Source organism: Pavona decussata, unplaced genomic scaffold (genome assembly GCF_977016875.1).
Source record: "Pavona decussata unplaced genomic scaffold, jaPavDecu1.1 SCAFFOLD_211, whole genome shotgun sequence".
NCBI classification, from domain to species: domain Eukaryota; kingdom Metazoa; phylum Cnidaria; class Anthozoa; order Scleractinia; family Agariciidae; genus Pavona; species Pavona decussata.
Genome location: NW_028145616.1, coordinates 542,404 through 562,449, shown reverse-complemented (window position 1 = coordinate 562,449; position 20,046 = coordinate 542,404). Strand labels below are relative to the sequence as shown.

The window sequence follows — 20,046 nt, the reverse complement described above, 5'->3', positions numbered from 1 at the left end:
ATAGATATTCTTAGTGCCGTGTCAAAGTGGAGTAATCATCTATTTTTTCATCCTTTATTTACTAATACTAAGGTAAATAATTATTTTAGTGATGTGCCAAAGCGCCGTATAGCCATCCCGAGAATTTCGCCATGTTACTGACAAATCGGCGAAAAAACGTTTGCGTAATACTACGATCAACGAGACTAGGAGGTGCATAGCAAATATTATCTTGAGTTTAAGTAGTTATCCAAAGTGAGCGAAAAAGAGAAGCCACTAGTTTTATGTGCTGTACTTAGCAGGGAAAATATATACAAAAAAAAAACTATTTGGTCAGTGTGAAGTTTGGCTCAATTTAGTATAAGGTAACTAGTTTGATACTGGACAAATAAGATTAGTGAAGGGTTTATTTGCGCCTCAACCCTTTGGGCGAGTTTTAATTTGAAATGTTGATCTACATGGCCTTCTTCAAATATGTTTACTTTTTTTATGATCTGCCAGGAAATTGGAGAAGAACAAGATAACGAATCTCCATCGCGATCAATTTAAAGGCTTAACGGATTTATACGATCTGTAAGTAGATCTAAGAAAGCTTAAATTTGGATTAAGCCTTTGGAGAGTTAACTGACATTCTAGACTAGGCTATCGGGCTACTTTAACTCCTATGGGTTGAATTTTGTGCTAGTGGGGAGTGGGTGGGGCTGGGAGCTAGGGGCCATTCTTCTTATCCCGGCATAATCTCTGGAAAAAGAAAGACATTACAATGAAACTTGTCTCTAAGGTGCAAAAAGAGAACTGTTGACTTCATCTAACGTGATAGTTTGGTTTTGATTTTCAATCAAATCTTCAATTTTCAAATGTCTTATTTTCCACTACTAAAAGTATCCAAAAAGGAATTAAAATCCATAGAACTGCATTAAGAGTGTATGGAAATATTACCGTTACCATAGGAAGCGAAAATTAAAGTTAATAGCCGACGTTTTGGCGTCATCGTGACACCATTCTCAAGGCAAAGAGGATAATTTAATGCGAAGATTTGATTTCTATACTCTACAGTCTCTACAAATTAGCATAATAACAATGGATCACAAGTTCTTCAAGTGAATACCTTTGCGCACATCGAGTCTGTTTGCACGTTTAGGGATGGTTTAAGTTTCCTTATGAAAAGTATCTCCTTAATCAGGCAATCAAATTTGCTCGAACATTTAGGTAGCACGTGAAATTGTTCTGAAAGACAAGGAGGCACTTTCGAGTTATGTTCGCTCAAGTAGTGTTTACAAATAGGAGGTGAACGCGGGTGTAACCAACATGGTGGCACGATGACGCCGAAACGTCGGCTATTAACTTTAATTGACCATAGGACATGTAGGAAGGGTAATATTTTTTAGGATATCAAGGAGAATTACACAATTACTGCGAAGCCCGACTATCAAATCACTCAAGGCACATTATCCTTCACCCCCCTCCCACACCTTCACCTGGGAAGGATTGATTTATAGATTAATAGATTAATAAATTAATTGATGTGAAAAGGTGTCAACAACATGCATATTTAAAACTTTCAAAATCCAGGCCATATCGGTTTGAAAAGCGTTAATATTTAGTTGTGAGATTAGTTTTGTCTGCAAACAAATATTATTCGAAATCATTAATCTATACCCAGTTTTCCATAAGCAGCCGGGAAAAATGGGAGGAGTAAGGTTGAAGGGAATCGTGTTCGCAACAAAAAAAATATTGCTTTTGCTGACTACTTATCATAAGAGATTAGAAAAGAAAGGGGGTTTCTTGGTTGTATTACGATCTCTAAAACATACATAAAAAATATAATCATTTCACCCTCCCGTAATATCACGAGTAGGTTATTATATGTTTGTTATATAGGCTGCCCTACTAAGCGATTGTTTGACCTGAAGGAAAATTCAAGGCGATGACAAGTTGTTAGTTATCTAGGCTAAACTTAAACCAAAACGTTGAAAGACATATAAAATAAAATGGTCGCCTTTAGTGATGTTGGTCGATTCATTAAAACTTTTTTGTGTATGATTGTGGAAGGTATCTGTTGGAAAATGAAATTGACGAACTACCCGAAGGAATTTTTGATGGCCTAACAAACCTGCTTTCTTTGTAAGTACAAAAAACTGTTAAAATATCAATAAACATCGTAACTGCGTTAATAACGAAAACAGAACCCGAAAGTTGTACGCAGTAAAGATTATCTTTTATCCATTAGTTCTCTCAACCACACTTCAATTACACTGATTTTCACTCATTTTACTGCCCCAATAACCTTCAAAAACAAATAAATTTAATTAATTGATTAATTAAGTTTTGAGGTTTTCTTATTTCTCTTCTTTACTATAGCCTAAGAAGTCCAACAGGTTTCTGGCGTACTAACTTATACTCTTGTAAATTTTCACTTCAAAAATATTGTATGTGGCGGTGGCAGTAAACACTGAGCATACTGAAAAGTATCGTCCATAAGATGTGTCACCTTCCAGCTGTACTTGAACAATAGACAATCAGACTACAATGTTTTTTTTTCTTTACAGTGACGTATCAGGCAATAATATACGAAACGTCACCAAGGCAACCTTCAAAGATACAACCAGACTGCGATTTTTGTAAGTTCATGATCCACACCCAGAAATATTAATCATTTATAAAATGATCGTGTCTCAAAAGGACTAGAAACGATCAAATTCAAGAACTTGATTGGCTAAAATCGATATTGACGGCGGTCTAGATTTTCCCGTCTAGACCGGCATCTAGACCGACCTTATTGTAACATTTGTCCTCAAAAAGTAACAAACAAAATAAGAAAAAAATGGCTCTTTCCTGTTAATAATACTAAATGGAAGAACCAGTAACCATGAACGCGGAGGCAGGTAAAGCAAATGAGGAAACGTTGAGTGCCAACCGAGGAAGCTAGGAGCAAAGATAAAGTCGAAATTGAGAAGATTTTGAAAGCGCAGAAATCCGAAATCATTCAATAAAAGACTAAGAGCGACTAAACGCATGTGAGTCACTAAAAGAGTCCGGAGCAATTGAAAACATACCTACCAATGAGCTCGACCTTCTTTTGTCCAAATTTTTATCTCCGTTCGTAAACAAGATGGCACCGAGTACGAAACGTTTACATTAAGCGGCTTCCAGCGAAGTTTTCAACGCCACTTGCATGAAAAAGGAAGTCTGATCAACATTCTTAAGGATAACGAGTCTTCCAAGTCCAGAGAGGTTCTTGCTGCCAAACGAATAGACTGCAAGCAGTCCCTTTCTGGATAGTCGAGAGGTCGCGCGAAATAGCCGAGCGCAAAAAAAAGTCTCGCTGCGCTATGAGCACACCATCACGACTGACCAGAAATTAAGGGACTGCTTGCAGTCTACCAAACGAAAGAACCTGGTTCGCCAAAGAAAAGAAAGCCGTCCAAATGCTACAAGAGAGCTAACTGAAGCTGAAGAAGATGCAATCTTTGAAAATGGCCGGTAGTTCGGTGTTTAGGATCCTAAATCATTAAGTTTCATGGCGTTTCCGCAAATTTGAGAAATTAAGGTATCCAGGTTCAAAGTTTCCGTGGGAATGATCCCCCCCCCCCCCCCACCCCTTCCTTCAAGGGTGTAGACATGGTTAAAAGATGCGTTTGTTGAATCCCTATAGTTCTGTCTTACGCATTGCGACACTGATCGACACTGAGCTGGGTTCCTCACGTACGCATCAAACTCGAAATATTCTGTCAAAATACTAGCCTGTGACTGGTCAAACTGACTATGACTGGCGTCGCTATATTCAAATGGCTCTCCAAACTCTCAGAAAAAAATTGATTTAATAGGCCTTATCACGGTTTTCGACGCCATTTTGACGAGTAGGCAAACACGCTTGAAATAACAGTGTTTGTTTGGAAATCCGATGTCAAATAATTTTCATAAAACATTGCTTCTAAAAAATTCATGAATTGGAAACTTTTGGCATTAAGAAAAGGATTTTGAGAAAAAAAAATTGGAGGGATGTAGCTGTGCCAGAACGGGTCCAGTTGTGTTTTGAACTTTCCATGCATTTCCCTGTCTTTTTTCCCGCAAACTATTTTTAGTAGCAGTTCACGGCTGGTTCGCTATACAGACAAATGTATGAAAAGTTCAAAACACGACTGAACGCTTTCTGGCACAGCTACATCCCTCCAATTTTTTGCCCTAAAATCCTTTTCCCATTAACAGAGGCAATGCCACTTTAACTTTGTCATGAAATGGAAAGTCACTTACCATTTGGTTAAATAATGTTAATCTGGCAACAGTTCAAAGTAAAACAGTTGAAAAGATTGGAGAACAGCTACCGGCGCTCGGCGCTAGTCGTGTTTTCAGTTGTGGCCGTACTGTTGTAGACAGCTGTAGAGCACCTTCCCGGTTCAAACATTTCCTTTTGTGTTTTTCTAGAAAGAAGTACTTCAGTAGGTCGGAAGCGTTTGTTTTGTTGATGCTTGTGAACTCCTGTCTCTCGCCATATCGATCGTTGTACTACGCTTGAAGGCGAAGAACAGCACTCTCAGTTCCTTTGACAGTGTTCTTCGCGACCTACTTTATCTGGAGCTCTTCAATCTCCCCGTCGTCTAAGATTACAATACTACTTGCTTTTTTCCTAGGTTCAGTTTGGGCTCAGTTGCGTTAGTTTTCGGCTCGCTATCTTTATTCAGCGACTCTCCTGTTTCGGTTTCAGCATCGATGTTCTAACAACTCCTTGAAAAATAGTACCGCAGATATGAAAATATGCTATTTCGCCCAATTCACCACCACAGAAAACGATATGTGACCATATGGAAAATCCACGTTTTTTTCTGTTTCAATTTATTGATTTTTGACACGAAAAATTACGAAATTGCCGCCAAATCTCAAATATCGCGGAACAAAATTGTTGAGCATGAAAAATGTTACCATGGATACGTTCGCAGGTGGCAAGAATATACATTTTGACCTACCGCGAAATGATTTCTTTTCAGTTTTATTTGTCCCTAATAGTGGATGAATCGCGATACAAAACTAATTGCAATTTTGAGACGGCGTGCAATACCGCATTACATTGACGGCCCTGGGAGAAAACATATTCCGTATTGGGCGGAGTCGCATATTTTCTCCTAACCAGCCTTCAATGTATACATCCTATTCGATGGTTTTACATATAATACACGCGGATATTTTGCTAGTTGTGGAAAATTTTACCGAGCCCCGAATTAAGGGACGAGGAAGAATACGAGCAATGAGCAAAATATCTGCGCGTACGAAAAGATTTTGTTATATCTGGTTTCTCTTTTCTGATCTGGTAAGAGTGTTGAAATGCACCCAGAATTATCTGTCCATCTATCTGTCTATTAGTATATGGTGTATGCGAATATATAAACAACACAGAGAGCCAGTGAAATGTCGTTGCCCGTTTTTGCTCTGTTGTAACCCGGTCAAACCAGGTCACTACAGTCTACTGTGTATTACGGTCTTGTATTTTGCGCGTTCTCTTTACCTTATGGTGAAATGACATAAAAAAAATGCGGTATTGCCGTTTCAAAATCGAAATTAGTTTACATTAAAGAAAACATGGAACATAATGTTTTCAGTTTGAGTATTTCAACACATCGCTTTTTCCCACTCCAATTGCAGGTACATGCATTTCAACTTGATGTACGTTCTCCCTGAGGGTTTTTTCGCTGAGATGAAAAACATAACAAGGATGTAAGAAAATGTTTTTACTCTTGAGTATTATAGTAAGATATCTGAGGGGAAGGGACAAGGAGTTGTGATACCACGTATATGCGAGAAGTAAAAGTAAGCGTTATTTAAAACAATTCCCTGGAAGTATTTTGGAAAGAACGATAACCGATAGTTTATGAAGCGGTTATAAAAATGGCAAACATATTGTAAAACCCAAATTCGTTGATAAATGTCCTCGTTTGTCAACGTTTGAATCAAACATTTTTCAAAGACATCGAAAATACTTGGCTTAACGTCACGTGTTTGTAAAAAAAACTCATGGGGGTACCCCCACGTCTTACATCATTACGGGGTCAGCAAAATGTTTTATTAATATTATTAATCTTGTGTCAATTGTGCGAGTTTGTAATAATCAACACGTTCCAGATGATGGATCCAAAATAATGTAATCCCTATATCTTCAGAAAATGCTGTTGCATCGAAAGAAACAGCTCAAAGCATTGCTGTGTACTAATTTTAAATTATACACGGCTTCGACAATGTGGGAGTCATAGACGGATGGAATCCGCCTTTCCCAGACGGAGGTTTAAAAAAAGCGCTTGGTCTGACCACGCTTACCGTTGGGGACGAAGCTCAAAAATTGGTATGCGACGCCCCAAGTCTCTTCTTCTTGTTTTCGCAGAAAACAGTATCCTTCTTACACCCTCTGAATGCCATTATTTACAACATCGAGTATACATTGAAAGCTTTATGTTTTGATTTACACTTTAATTTGTGTTTTTGTCTTTCCGGCTACCAAACAATATCGAGATGAAAACTTATACACGAAGTACATAGTTACCTTTCTCAGCTGAATTCTGTACAGGAAGGACCAACGTTACAATACTCCTGAGCCTGATTGTCTCGGACGAGCCAACCTATCCTGATGAATTTCATATGCTCACCAGTATTGTGAACCACAAAGAGAGTTGAAAGCACAAAAATTGCCCGTATTGTGGTTCTAGGAAAGCAATAAATAGAGGCCGTCTTCCATTTCAATAGTAAAACGTGCTTCTTGTGTACCGTGTATATAATTAAAATGTGGATTTTATAGAAGCTGTATGATATTTTTATCACGCTGGAGTGATCAGGTCAACAGTGTTAGCTTTAAGGCTTGACTTACAGACATAAATAAAAAATAACTCAATTTATTTTATCATCATCATATGCATCATTATTATATTATTATTTTTCTCACTTCTATTATTATCACTGTTATTATCTGCTCTTTAGAACTATGGATTCCAACATCATGTGCTGCCATGTAGAATTCAAGGAAGACGCTGCTTGCGACTATGTACACAACGACAACTTCGCCAACTGTGACAGCATGTTTCGAAACCCTGGTCCCAAAAAGTGCATTTGGATTCTTGGAATTGTATCCACAATTGGTGCTTTCCTCGTCATCGTTTGGCGAACACGCGTTAAGGATAAGAACGTCGTTCAATCAATCATGCTGATGCACGTGGCGGCGGCTGATGGTCTGATGGGCATTTACCTTTTAACCATTGGGATAATGGATGCGGTTTGGTCCGGTGACTACTATTTGCATGATTTCGAGTGGCGAACTGGTTTGCCTTGCCAAATAGTAGGAGGAATTTCGGTGTTGTCTAGTGAGGTTTCCATCATGATTCTGTCACTCCTTTCACTGGACAGGGTAAAACACATTGTATATCCACGCAGATTTAAGGTGCTGACTCGAAAGAAGACCCATGGATTTTGCTTTCTGATCTGGGCTGTTGGTGCTGTGATTGCTTTCCTTCCTGCATGCGGCATCCGATATTTCTATGATCCAGAGTCCGGCATTTATTTTTACGGTAAATCGGTAGTTTGTTTGCCAATTCAGCTCACCCCTGAATTCATATCGGGTTGGGAATATTCAGCTGGCATATTTGTAGGTCTAAACCTGGTTTTTGTGGTCTTTATTATCATTGCATACGCCATGATATTTTTTAAGACCTGGTCCTCCAAATGGCGCCTCACCCATCAAGGGACAAGAAGAGAGAGAGCACATAGAGCACAGACCGCCGATACTCAGAGGGAGACATCACTGGCCAAACGGATTGTGTTTATTGTCATGACAGACGTTGCCTGCTGGGCGCCCATTATAGCACTTGGAATGAGATCAGCGATAGATGACTCGTTCAGTCCAATAGGGGATATCGCTGTTTGGATTGCTGTTTTCGCGCTCCCTATCAACTCGGCAATAAATCCATACCTCTACACCTTCTCAACTCCAAAGGTATATAATAATAATAATAATAATAATAATAATAATAATAATAATAATAATAAAAATAATAATAATAATAATAATAATAATAACAATAATAATAATAATAATAACAATAACAATAACAATAACAATATCAATAACAATAACAATAACAATAATAATAATAATAATAATAATAATAATAATAATAATAGTAGTAGTAGTAGTAGTACTAGTTCTTGATCTTTTAGTATATTAGATAGTTTAGAAATATTGCACCTTACTCAGATTTCGTCGTATATTACAATATCTATGTAAAATTTCTCTTGTGGGCAATAAGGTTTCCACGATATAGCAACACAAATTTTAATAACAAATTCAAATCATATTTGCGCTCATGATGTAGTGGGTTTTGGCCGAGTCGTATATCCCCGTTGTTCTCCTTGATTGTCTCCTGCACAGGTCTTCTTGTTTCGATGATGTAGACTTTTCTGCATTCGAGAGGGATATACGACTCGATCGTTAATTTCATCATGCGGTTATTCCCGGAAATAATATACATGCAAAAAAATCAGTACACTTATTGACTGAGAACACCTCAATTAATCCCAATCAGTACAGAAAGTTTAAATTAAATTGATTGACAGGAAAGTCACCAAAGCGCAACAAAACAAAATGGCGGACAGGTTAAGAGAAAGTGGCAACGTTTTAATTCAGAGCTTAAACGAGAATGCTAAGAACAAAAACACACAACAAAGCACAGATAACCAGCTCAAAGTTTGGAAGTATTGGGCTTCTCAAAATGGCTATCATGAAAGTATTGAAAAGTACGAACCAGAGGCCCTGAACAAAATTCTGGAGGAGTTTTACGCAACAGTTGGTGAGAAATACGGACAAAATAACGAGCGTGATAACCTTCGTGTAATGGTTACTGCTACTGACCAATATGTAACAGAGAAATTAAAGAGTACAAATACTCTCTTCGCGCGAGAGAGTTTAAAAGCTCTAGGCAAGTTCTTGAGGGAAAAGCCTGCTTACTGCGCCAACAAGACAAAGGCAAGCGGCTGAACAAGGCGAGAAGTCTGACAACAAGCGAGGAAAAAGAGCTGTGGGAAAAAAAGAAGCTAGGAAAGGGAACTCTCTAAGTCCTTGTCCACACAGTTTGATAGCTTCTGACCCAATATCTCGGTCTCCGAGGTCGACAGGAACACCGCAGTATGACGGTTAAAGGTTTATCCTTATGAAAACAATACAGAGAACGTCAAATTCATCAAGAACCCGAAAAAAACACACCAGTCCGGACTTTTCTCAAAGGCCAGAAGCTTCCTTTCAAAAATGTTTGCAACTGGAGATGACGGATGCCTCGTTGCAACTTTCAGAGTCTCTGTGGCGTCGTCTTCCCGAAATAAGGACAACCAGTCCAGTTTTCTGTCTTGTGTGCTAAATCCGTCCTCGGAAGCCGAACGGAGTGAACACGATCGACGACATGATGAGGTCCGTCATAGAAGGAATGACCCTGGAAGGTTCTTGGAGGACCTTTTCCACCCACAGAGCCAGGAAACAGCAGGCCTGGAGCGAGGTAGCGGTAACGGACCACAGAAACTAGAAGTCACTGGATGACTATGAAGAAGGAGTTGAAAGAGAACAGCGACAGCTCTCGCTCACCATCAGCTTAAAACATCAACAGCCAGTTAGCTCGAAGAAACAACTTCACTTCGGTTAATAGTAGCACCAGCAGCTCCGGCAATATTTTTAATCTGACCAGGCCAGACCCTCCATGTGGAAGCAGCTTTATCGCGTTTAAATGTCTGGCCAGAATGATTAGCGTCAGTGTTTCATAAAAAAAAATCATTTCCACCAATGTCAAGTCACACATGGGAAACACAGCAGCTCCTGAAAGCCACGACCAGCCTCACCGCTTCTCGAGGACAGTATTTCTAGCAGATTCGTATTTCGAAAATCTTCACTTTTTGAAAATATTGATCGATTTCGCCCCAATTAGAATCGACAACAAACATTTAACGAGTTGACTTATTTAATTAAACTTGTTTTGACGGCTTGTCACACCACTTTCCTCTTCTTTTTGGTCTGTGTGTCTCCACAAGTGCTAGCATGTCAATCAAGGTTGTCATTTTTCAACCAATAACGTTGATGTAGGCTGGACCAGTAAGCCATGATATGATATAAACTCGATAAGAGGAAAACAGAGTCAAATTTTTGCATGTATATTATTAACAATTAATCACACGATTTGTCTCGTGTAATTTGGGATAAATCATCACTCGTAAAAGACTACAAATTGCACTCGGCCTACGGGCACGCGCAATTTGGTAAGCCTTTGAAAAATTTACTCGTGCTGGTTTATCCCAAGTTGCACTTGAATTCATGTGATTACCTATACGAAGTGACTTACCTTTAATGGAGCGGAAAAATTCAAAGGCAATTTATTCTATTAGCCATTAAGTGGCAATTGAAACAAATATGAAAGAATAAATAGTTATAAAACGTTCATCGTCGATTGTTGTTGTTGTTGATCATCTGTGTTTTGATGTACATCCATCCATTCAGTTTTTGTTAATATTCAAAATATCGATGTACCGATTTTATGTAAAACAAATTTTAATAGTTTGTCTATTTTAATTTGATAGAATGCAGTATGAAAATAAAAGATTATGTCTATCTATCTATCCACCCATCCATCCCTCCATCCATATGCATCCATCCATCCATCCATCCATCCATCCATCTATCCATCCATCTGTCTCTAGGATGGTGAACATTTTACCTACCTTAAGACAGTAGCATTATTATGGTCTTTATCTGATGCAAAACAAATGAAGTTTACAAAGAAAGACATTTGAAACAAATTGATTTCTACCCCAGGCACAAAGAACCATTGAAAACAAATTGCGAAAGCTTTGGAACTATGTCCGAGGAATATCCACCTGCTGTGATGAGGAAGGTATAAAGTTTTCGTTTAACTTGTATTGAGAGTTAGTGGAAATAGAGCAAATAATGACAAACTGTTTTGATTGTAAGTTCCACACACTATAGTGTTGTCCTTTAAAAAGTGCGATAAAGATTGTCAATTCTTGGCTTAACTGAAATTGAACTATAATTTGCATCTTTGTCGTGCTTAGTTTTCTATTCGCTCTCTAAGCCACAAACTTCTCCCCCGTATAAGGTGTGCCTTAAGTTAAAATTACGTTTGTTTGTTGCTTGCAATAGAAGAAGAAGACGACGAAGAAGAAGAAGAGGGTAGTGAGGAAGACGACGGTGATGAAGGTGACATTTTTTTTTTTTTGGCATTACTTTGCAAAAGTATACTACTTTTGATGATACTTACAATTGATGCCTGGCTAAAAATTGATCAGTTATACCTCCCTTGGTCAATTTTGGCTAGGTTAACATTCCTATTTGTAGGTTTTTTTTTATTTATTTTTATCGTTTTTAGTCAACCAGTTTCACTCCTATTACTGCTTGTACATATTTCAATAGATGAAGAAGATCAGGAAATGATAGAGATGCATGTTTTGGCTCATCCACCTGCCGAGCAAGGTACATTACATTTAATTTGTTTTGTTTCTTTCCTTTTTGTAACACTTCCTGTATTCCAATTAAACCCAAATCATAGAAAAGCAAGCGAACTTTGATCAAAAGATTTTTTGTGGTCAGAAAGTTGTTTACATTGAGCAATAATGATGATGAAGGCGCTGATGTGATGCATGTTACCTTTGCGTTACCAAGCATTACAGTCAAACATATATCGTCTCTTCAAGGCTATTTTTTGTACACTGCTTTTGTGCACTGTTTACGATCGCCAAGCAATTACCACGTAGATCGAACACTGGGAAGAAACCAAATTGTCCCTTAAAACGTAACAGAATATTTTCCAGTGATGTCCATTTTAAAAAAAATTAAAAACTGTAAACATTTAAACGTTTTGCTAAAAAACTGTACTATTTTGTTGATTGCAGATCAAGAGATAGCTGATGCATCATCAGATTCAGGTAAATATAAAATGATCTCCCTTCTCTCTTATGAGGATTATTTAACATCCTCCTGATTCAAAAACAATGAAAGTGTGACGTACGGTACATGAATGTACAATAACATGTAGGTATGAAGCCAAATCGACTGATCAGTAATAAGCAGAATAAATTATAAAAATCAACGTCTGTGAATTGGTAGCTGAACTGATATTATTGGAAGAACCAATCATTTAACAATCAGCAGTCACTATGCTCCTGTACTTGTTTAGTCGGTGAAATTAAGATCAACAGTCACCTTGTATTTGATAACAGTAGTAAATGATCATTGATAATCTTTTCCTTATGCAGATTATGAGATGGAGGAGCCAGTGGTGTCAATCGTACAGGGTACGCAAATAACTTTATCTCACATATTACGTTAACATTACCGTTATTCTAAAGAGACGGTCCATTGAGAGAGTAGATCTAAAACCTTACAAATTACACGACAATTGTGGTTTCTCTAGTGTAAACTAACTTGATGTAGCATTGTTTTATTTTTTTTTTCTAACAAAACGATTTTCCAAGAAAAAGTGGTGTGGAGACTGATGGGGAGCAATTATTGAAAATGCAAAATTTAAAAATTATTACTCAGCCAAAAATCACTGAATAAAAGGCCACTCTGCTGTGGATATGCCACTGAAATTCTCATTTATTTCTTTTTGTTCATTTTTGTCATTCCTGTTTAAGGCAAGTACTATACTCTTAGTTTACGTGCACAACGCAAGAACAACATTCCGGAGTTAACGACTGCCTACTTTACCATAATGATGTGCATGGATAAAATAATTTAACTTTCTTCTTATCAAGCTACCGCCCATCCGTATCTCAAACGACTTGCCAAGGGCGAGAGTGGGGCTCAGCTAGGAAAGCATGGCACAAAAAAACGTACTTTTACTGTAGATAGCTAGAGCACCTTCCTACTGCACGTGTTGACATCTGGGAATGTTTTAATTGATGGAGGTCCACTATATCAATTATAAGCTCAATTATACCTTTAGGACACTTTGGCAATTTCTTCTGTATCATGGAATGCTGAATGTGCCCCACAAGACGTTTTATAAATTGGGATACGATGTAAAGTATATGAAATAATTCATATATGAACTGCGGATATAGATGAAAGTGAGAAGTGATCATCGCAGTGAATTTTCCAATTTATGCAATTGGAAATTGGAAGCCTGAAAAAAAATTCACTGCGATGATCACTTCTCACTTTCAAATTGGGATACGTCGTTTTTATCTTGCTCGGAGAATGGGCCCTGAGGACGTAACAAACATATGCTAAAGATTGGCATTGACCTTTGTTTAGTATGCATTACTTTATTACTGTGGCAGTTGTTTAAAAAAAACTTTAACTTATTACAGTGTATAAAGTTGCTTGTGATGAGGAGACAGCAGAACCTAAACTTGCACCACTAGCAGAAGAAGAAGAAGTGGAATTGGAGGAAATCACAATTGTAACGACGCATGGTAAGGTAGCAGAGGGAGCAGCTGCAGTAAATAAAGTTGCCTGGGATGAGGAAACACCAGAACCTAAACTTGCACCACTGGCAGAAGAAGAAAAAGTGGATTTGGAGGAAACCACAATGGTCACGACTCATGATAAGGTGACAGAGGCAGCAGTTGCAGTGAATAAAGTTGCTTGTGATGAGGAGACACCAGAAGCTAAATTTGCACCACTAGCAGAAGAAGAAGAAGTGGATTTGGAGGAAACCACAATGGTCACGACTCATGATAAGGTGACAGAGGCAGCAGTTGCAGTGAATAAAGTTGCTTGTGATGAGGAGACACCAGAAACTAAACTTGCACCACTGGCAGAAGAAGAAGAAGTGGATTTGGAGGAAACCACAATGGTCACGACTCGTGATAAGGTGACAGAGGCAGCAGTTGCAGTGAATAAAGTTGCTTGTGATGAGGAAACACCAGAACCTAAACTTGCACCACTGGCAGAAGAAGAAGAAGAAGAAGAAGTGGATTTGGAGGAAACCACAATGGTCACGACTCATGATAAGGTGACAGAGGCAGCAGTTGCAGTGAATAAAGTTGCTTGTGATGAGGAGACACCAGAAACTAAACTTGCACCACTGGCAGAAGAAGAAGAAGTGGATTTGGGGGAAACCACAATGGTCACGACTCATGATAAGGTGACAGAGGCAGCAGTTGCAGTGAATAAAGTTGCTTGTGATGAGGAAACACCAGAAACTAAACTTGAACCACTGGCAGAAGAAGAAGAAGTGGATTTGGAGGAAACCACAATGGTCACGACTCATGATAAGGTGACAGAGGCAGCAGTTGCAGTGAATAAAGTTGCTTGTGATGAGGAAACACCAGAAACTAAACTTGCACCACTGGCAGAAGAAGAAGAAGTGGATTTGGGGGAAACCACAATGGTCACGACTCATGATAAGGTGACAGAGGCAGCAGTTGCGGTGAATAAAGTTGCTTGTGATGAGGAGACACCAGAAGCTAAACTTGCACCACTGGCAGAAGAAGAAGAAGTGGATTTGGAGGAAACCACAATGGTCACGACTCGTGATAAGGTGACAGAGACAGCAGCTGCAGTGAATAAAGTTGCTTGTGATGAGGAGACACCAGAAGCTAGACTTGCACCACTGGCAGAAGAAGAAGAAGGAGAAGAAGAAGAAGAAGAAGAAGAAGAAGAAGAAGAAGAAGAAGAAGAAGAAGAAGAAGAAGAAGAAGAAGAAGAAGAAGAAGAAGAAGTGGATTTGGAGGAAACCACAACGGTCACGACGCATGATAAGGTGACAGAGGCAGCGGCTGCAGTGAATAAAGTTGCTTGTGATGAGGAGACACCAGAAGCTAGACTTGCACCACTGGCAGAAGAGGAACAAGAAGAAGAAGAAGTGGATTTGGAGGAAATCACAACGGTCACGACGTTTGAGAAGGTGACAGAGGCCGCAGCTACAGTGTATAAAGTTGCTTGTGATGAAGACACACCAGAAGTAAAACTTGCATCACTGGCAGAAGAAGAAGTAGTTTTGGAGGAAATCACAACGGTCACGACGTATGAGAAGGTGACAGAGGCAGCAGCTTCAATAAATAAAGTTTCTTGTGATCAGGAGACAACAGAAGCCAAATCTGCACCACTTGCAGAAGAAGAAGAAGAAGAAGAAGTTGATTTGGAGGAAACCACAATGGCCACGACGCATGATAAGGTGACAGAGGCAGCAGCTACAGTGAATAAAGTTTCTTGTGACGAGGAGACAACCGAAGCTAAATTTGCACCACTAGCAGAAGAAGAAGAGGTGGATTTGGAAGAAACCACAGTGGTCACGACGCATGTTAAACTGACAGAGGCAGCAGATACTAACTTGGTGATGGGGGCAGATGCGGAATTGGCAGGTGAAGCGGGTGCCGGAGTGCCAAAAGGAGTGGATGCTCAGGTGATGGGGACACAAGATGCTGATGTATTAGAAGAAGTTGGGGCACGAACGGCGGAGACACCAGAATCTGAAGTGTTTTCATCGGCAGACGAAAAGGTGGCATCCGCTGCACATGCTGAGCTACCAGAAACAACAGGTGCTTTAATGGGGAAAATGGATGAAGCAGTGGGAAGAGAAAAGGCGAAACTTGATGTGGCGAATGCGGTAAAAGGTGAAGTGGTGAAAGAAAAGGAGGCTGAGTTCTCAGAAGCTGTAAAAGTTGAAGTGGAAAGGGCATTGTTTGGTCAACCGGAAGAAAGAGGATACGCTGAAGTGGAGGAAGAAGCAAAATCTGAAATGATGATTGCAGCACATGTGAAATTGGCGAAACCAGCAGATGATAAAGTTGTTGAGGCAGCAGATGCCGTAGTGGTGGAAAAATTACATTCCGACCTCACGAAAGGACTGAAAGAGGTAACAGAAAAAGAATTGGCAGTAGCAGGACACGATCAATTGGCTGAAACAGCAGATGCTGATCTGGGTAAAACAGGGGACGCTAAAGTGACGAGAGCAGAAGACGTTGGAGATGTTGAAAATGTAGATGTTAAGAAAGCTAGAGCAACTGAAACTGATGTGGGACAAGAAGAAGAACCTGGAGGTGCAGAAGCAGCATTTAAAGGTGTTATGGAGGCAGGAGATCACGAATTGTCAAAAGCATCAGGAACGGAAGAACCAGGTACTACGAAGTCTGAGGCAACAGATGATGAATTGGTGGAGGACCTTGAAGATGAGCTGTTAGTGCCTGCAGAATACGAGGTGACAGAGGCATCGCAAGCAGAATTTGGAAAGGTAAGAGATGCTGAAGGTGGAGCGGAAGCTAGAGCTGATTTGGTGCAGGAAGCAGAAGCTGAGAAGGCTGACGTCGTAGGGACAAAGGAAGCAGATAAAGAAGTAACGGAGAGAGTTGGCGATGAAGCTACAGGACCAGTAACTGCTGACGAGCTGATAACAACAGATTTTAAAAATACAGAAGCAGTGGATGCTGAAATTATAAAAGTAGCCAAAGCTAAGGAGTTTGTAGCCTTCGAAGCAGAAACCAAGAAAGGAGCGGCAACTGAAATGTTTGAAGCAGCAGATGCTGAAACAACAGAGGCAATGAAAACTAATATGGTGGAAGCATCTTATAAAAAAGTGTCTGAGGCGGAAACTATTGAGTTAGTGGCGAGAGAAGATGGTGCTAATACGACGGAAGCGCTGGAAGCTGAGATGGTGAAAGCAGCAAGAACTGACCAGACGGAGGAAAAAGATGAAGAAACACCGAAATATCAAATGCTGGAGTCAGTGGACCAAGCAGAAGATACTGACGTTGTAGAAGCGTCAGACGCTGAAGTGGTTGAGAGAGCAGTTTTTGAAGTGGGGAACGAAACCGATGTTGAAATAGCGAAAGCACCTAATGCTGTAAGAGCCGAAGCGCTGGAAGATGAACTGGCGAAAGTAGCAGAGGCAAAAGCAGAAGGTGAAGAAGCAGCAGATGCTGAGGAAACGGAAGAGGTGGAATCATCAGATTCTGGAGTAGCTGAGGCAGCAGGTATTGAGACCGAAAACGAAACAGATGCTGAAGTAGAGAACGCAACACGTACTGAAGCGTCGAAAGCACTACAAGCTGAAGGATTAAAACCAGGCAATGCCGAAGTGAAAGATGCAGATAACGAAGCGCCAGAAGCTGCCCAACCTGAGGTGGGGAAAACAGGAGATGCTAAAGGTGGAATCAGCATCAATTAACTACTAAGCTAATCAAAAAATCTCTCTCTAAGATTTAACTACTATAATAACATATCTTAGGCTTTTGCTTTTTTTCTAAAAAGGGTTATATAATCACGACCGATTGTTATAATAAATATTTTGTAAAAGACAAAGATATATTGAATGCAATCAGTAGTATGTGATATAGCACGTGGTTTCATATAAGGCAACGCTGTTAATCTTCAAATTAATTATAGGCAATAACATAAACGGAAAAAAATTGGGCTATTTCATTAGTGACGTAATGGATTCTGATCGCTTACCAAACACTGTCTCTCTCTTCTTATAATTAACTAGTAAAATAGATTTCGCATTTGCTTTTTCGTAAAAGAGATTAATATATAATCACTAACTTTGACAGTGTTTATTTGACAGTCGTAAGGTGGCAGGTATAATAACTCTTATATCGACTGTAACACACTGATTGTGATTATAAGCTTTTGTAGGGGACCAATATGTATTACGTGCAATTACTACAAGATAAGATAGTCAATGGTTTCATATAAGGCAACGCAGTTATTTAATCCACATATTAATGATAGGTAATAACATAAAATGAGAGACAAACGCAGTTTTTGGAATAGAAGACGTGTTGATCCTAATAGCACAGCACGAAACTCTCTCTCTCTCTCTCTCTCTCTCTTAGAATTAACTAGTTACATATATTTTGCATTTGCTTTTTTCGTAAAAGGATTTTTTAATTTCTCACTTTGACGGTGCTTATATGAGAGTCATAAGATGGCAGGTATAGACTCTTATATGGACTGTGATACACCGCGATTGAGCTCAAAGAATCTTTTGTAGAAGACCAAGATGTATTCCATGCAATCCCTAAGACTAAACATAGCACTTGGTTTCATAAAAGGCAACGCTGTTAATAGTCATATTAATTATAGGTAATAAAATAAACGAGAGAGAAAAGAAGTATCTTATAGGTGACATAATGAATTCTGATTCCTTACCGCCAAAAACTGTCTCTCTCTTTCTAGAACTAACTAAAAACAATATTCGCATTTGCTTTTTTCGTAAAAGGGATTATATTATCACTAACTTTGACAGTGTTTATTTGACAGTCGCAAGGTGGCAGGTATAATAACTCTTATATCGACTGTAACACAGTGATGGTGATTATAATCTTTTGTAGGTGACCGATATGTATTACGTGCAATTACTACGAGATAAGATAGTTAATGGTATCATATAAGGCAACGCTGTTAATCTACAAATTAATGATAAGTAATAAAATAAATGAGACACAAACGCAGTTTTTAGAATAGAAGACGTGTTGATCCTTAAGATAAATGAGAGACAAACGCAGTTTTTGGAAGAGAAGACGTGTTGATTCTTATAGCTCAGCAACTCTCTCTCTCTCTCTGTCTAAGAATTAACTAGATACATATATTTTGCATTTGCTCTTTTCGTAAAAGGATTTTATAATCTCTTACCTTTACGGTTGGTTATATGAGAGTCGTAAGATGGCAGGTAAAGACTCTTATATGGACTATGATACACTGATTGAGATTATAAATCTTTTGTAGAAGACCAAGATGTATTGCATGCAATCAAATGAGATATAATATAGCACTTAGTTTCATAAAACGCAACGCTGTTAATCATCAAATTAATTATAGGTAATAAAGTAAACGAGAGAGAAACGGAGTATTTAATCAATGACGTAATGAATTCTGATTGCTTACCAATAACTGTCTCTCTCTGCTAAGAATTAACTAGAAAAATTTAATTTGCATTGGCTTTTTTCGTAAAAGAGATTATATAATCACTAACTTTGGCAGTGTTTATTTGACAGTAATAACTCTTATGTGGACTGTAATACTACACTGATTGTGATTATAATCTTTTGTAGGGGACCAATATGTCAGTACATGTAATCACTACAAAATAAAATAGTTTATGGTTTCATATAAGGCAACGCTGTTTATTCACAAATTAATTATAGGTAATAAAATTAATGAGAGGGAAACACAGTTTTTGGAATAGATGACGTGTTGAATCCTGATAGTTCGGCAGAAAATCTCTTTCTTAGAATTAATTAGTTACATATATTTTGCATTTGCTTTTTTCGTAAAAGGATCTTATAATCTCTTACCTTTACGGTTGGTTATATGAGAGTCATAAGATGGCAGGTATAGACTCTTATATGGACTGTTATATACCGATTGAGATTATTAATCTTTTGTAGAAGACCAAGATGTATTGCATGCATTCACTAAGATATAATATAGCACTTGGTTTCATATAAGGCAACGCTGTTAATCATCAAATTAATATATAGACAATAAGTTAAATGAGAGAGAAAAGACTATTGCATCGGCGACGTGTTTAATTTTAATTTATTATCAAAAACTGTTCCAATCTTAGAATTAACTAGGAAAGTATATTTCGCATTTGCTTTTTTCGTAAACGAGATTATTTTATCACTAACTTTGACAGTGTCTATTTGACAGTCGCAAGGTGGCAGGTGTAATAACTATTATATGGACTGTAATACACTGATTGTGATTATAATCTTTTGTAGGAGACCAAGGTTCCTTGCATTCAGTAAACTATAAAATAATGAATGATTTCATGTAACGCTACGCTGTTTAAAATAAAATAAACGAGAGAGAACCAGAATTTGTCTGCTTGGTATCATATTATATTTAAGAAATAGTAGGGACAAAAACGGTCCGTTTGTGTATTTTCTTTTCATTTCCGGGAAATTCAAAGCCGCACGAAACAGAAAAAGTAAAAACAAATGCGTTTTGAAAAGTTACTTTTCCTGTATAAGATTGAGTTTCACTGATCATGACAACATTGAAAACGACGAAGAATTCGAACACTCGCCAAGTGAGTTTTATTTTCCTGGAAAAGACTTCGATGAGACGAGCAAGACAAGCCGTATAAG

The 20,046-nt window shown here is 38.5% G+C and overlaps 1 protein-coding gene across 3 annotated transcripts; it reads left to right on the top strand.

Moving 5' to 3' along the window:
• Positions 1-486: 486 nt before the first annotated feature.
• Positions 487-19,769, top strand: LOC146460536 (uncharacterized). Of its 3 annotated transcripts, none has more exons than XM_085088136.1 (11): positions 487-552; positions 2,032-2,103; positions 2,529-2,600; positions 5,617-5,688; positions 6,940-7,948; positions 10,805-10,883; positions 11,150-11,206; positions 11,420-11,479; positions 11,899-11,931; positions 12,262-12,300; positions 13,321-19,769. In XM_085088136.1, the coding sequence occupies exons 4-11, from the start codon at positions 5,621-5,623 to the stop codon at positions 17,118-17,120; spliced, it is 5,145 nt and encodes a 1,714-aa protein (XP_084944262.1). In that variant the 5' UTR covers positions 487-552; positions 2,032-2,103; positions 2,529-2,600; positions 5,617-5,620; the 3' UTR covers positions 17,121-19,769. The 3 variants fall into 3 exon arrangements, with proteins under 3 accessions (XP_084944262.1, XP_084944261.1, XP_084944260.1); XM_085088135.1 differs by lacking the exon at positions 487-552 and having other exon boundaries at positions 2,055-2,103; positions 13,321-14,819; positions 14,961-19,769; XM_085088134.1 differs by lacking the exon at positions 487-552 and having other exon boundaries at positions 2,055-2,103; positions 11,153-11,206.
• Positions 19,770-20,046: the final 277 nt, after the last annotated feature.

Bases quoted from the DNA above. Each gene is read 5' to 3' on its own strand.
- LOC146460536 (XM_085088136.1), top strand. From the start codon at position 5,621: ATGCATTTCAACTTGATGTACGTTCTCCCTGAGGGTTTTTTCGCTGAG. The intron at 7,949-10,804 runs GTATATAATAAT...TTTCTACCCCAG, and splicing joins ACACCTTCTCAACTCCAAAG to GCACAAAGAACCATTGAAAA. The intron at 11,480-11,898 runs GTACATTACATT...TGTTGATTGCAG, and splicing joins TCATCCACCTGCCGAGCAAG to ATCAAGAGATAGCTGATGCA.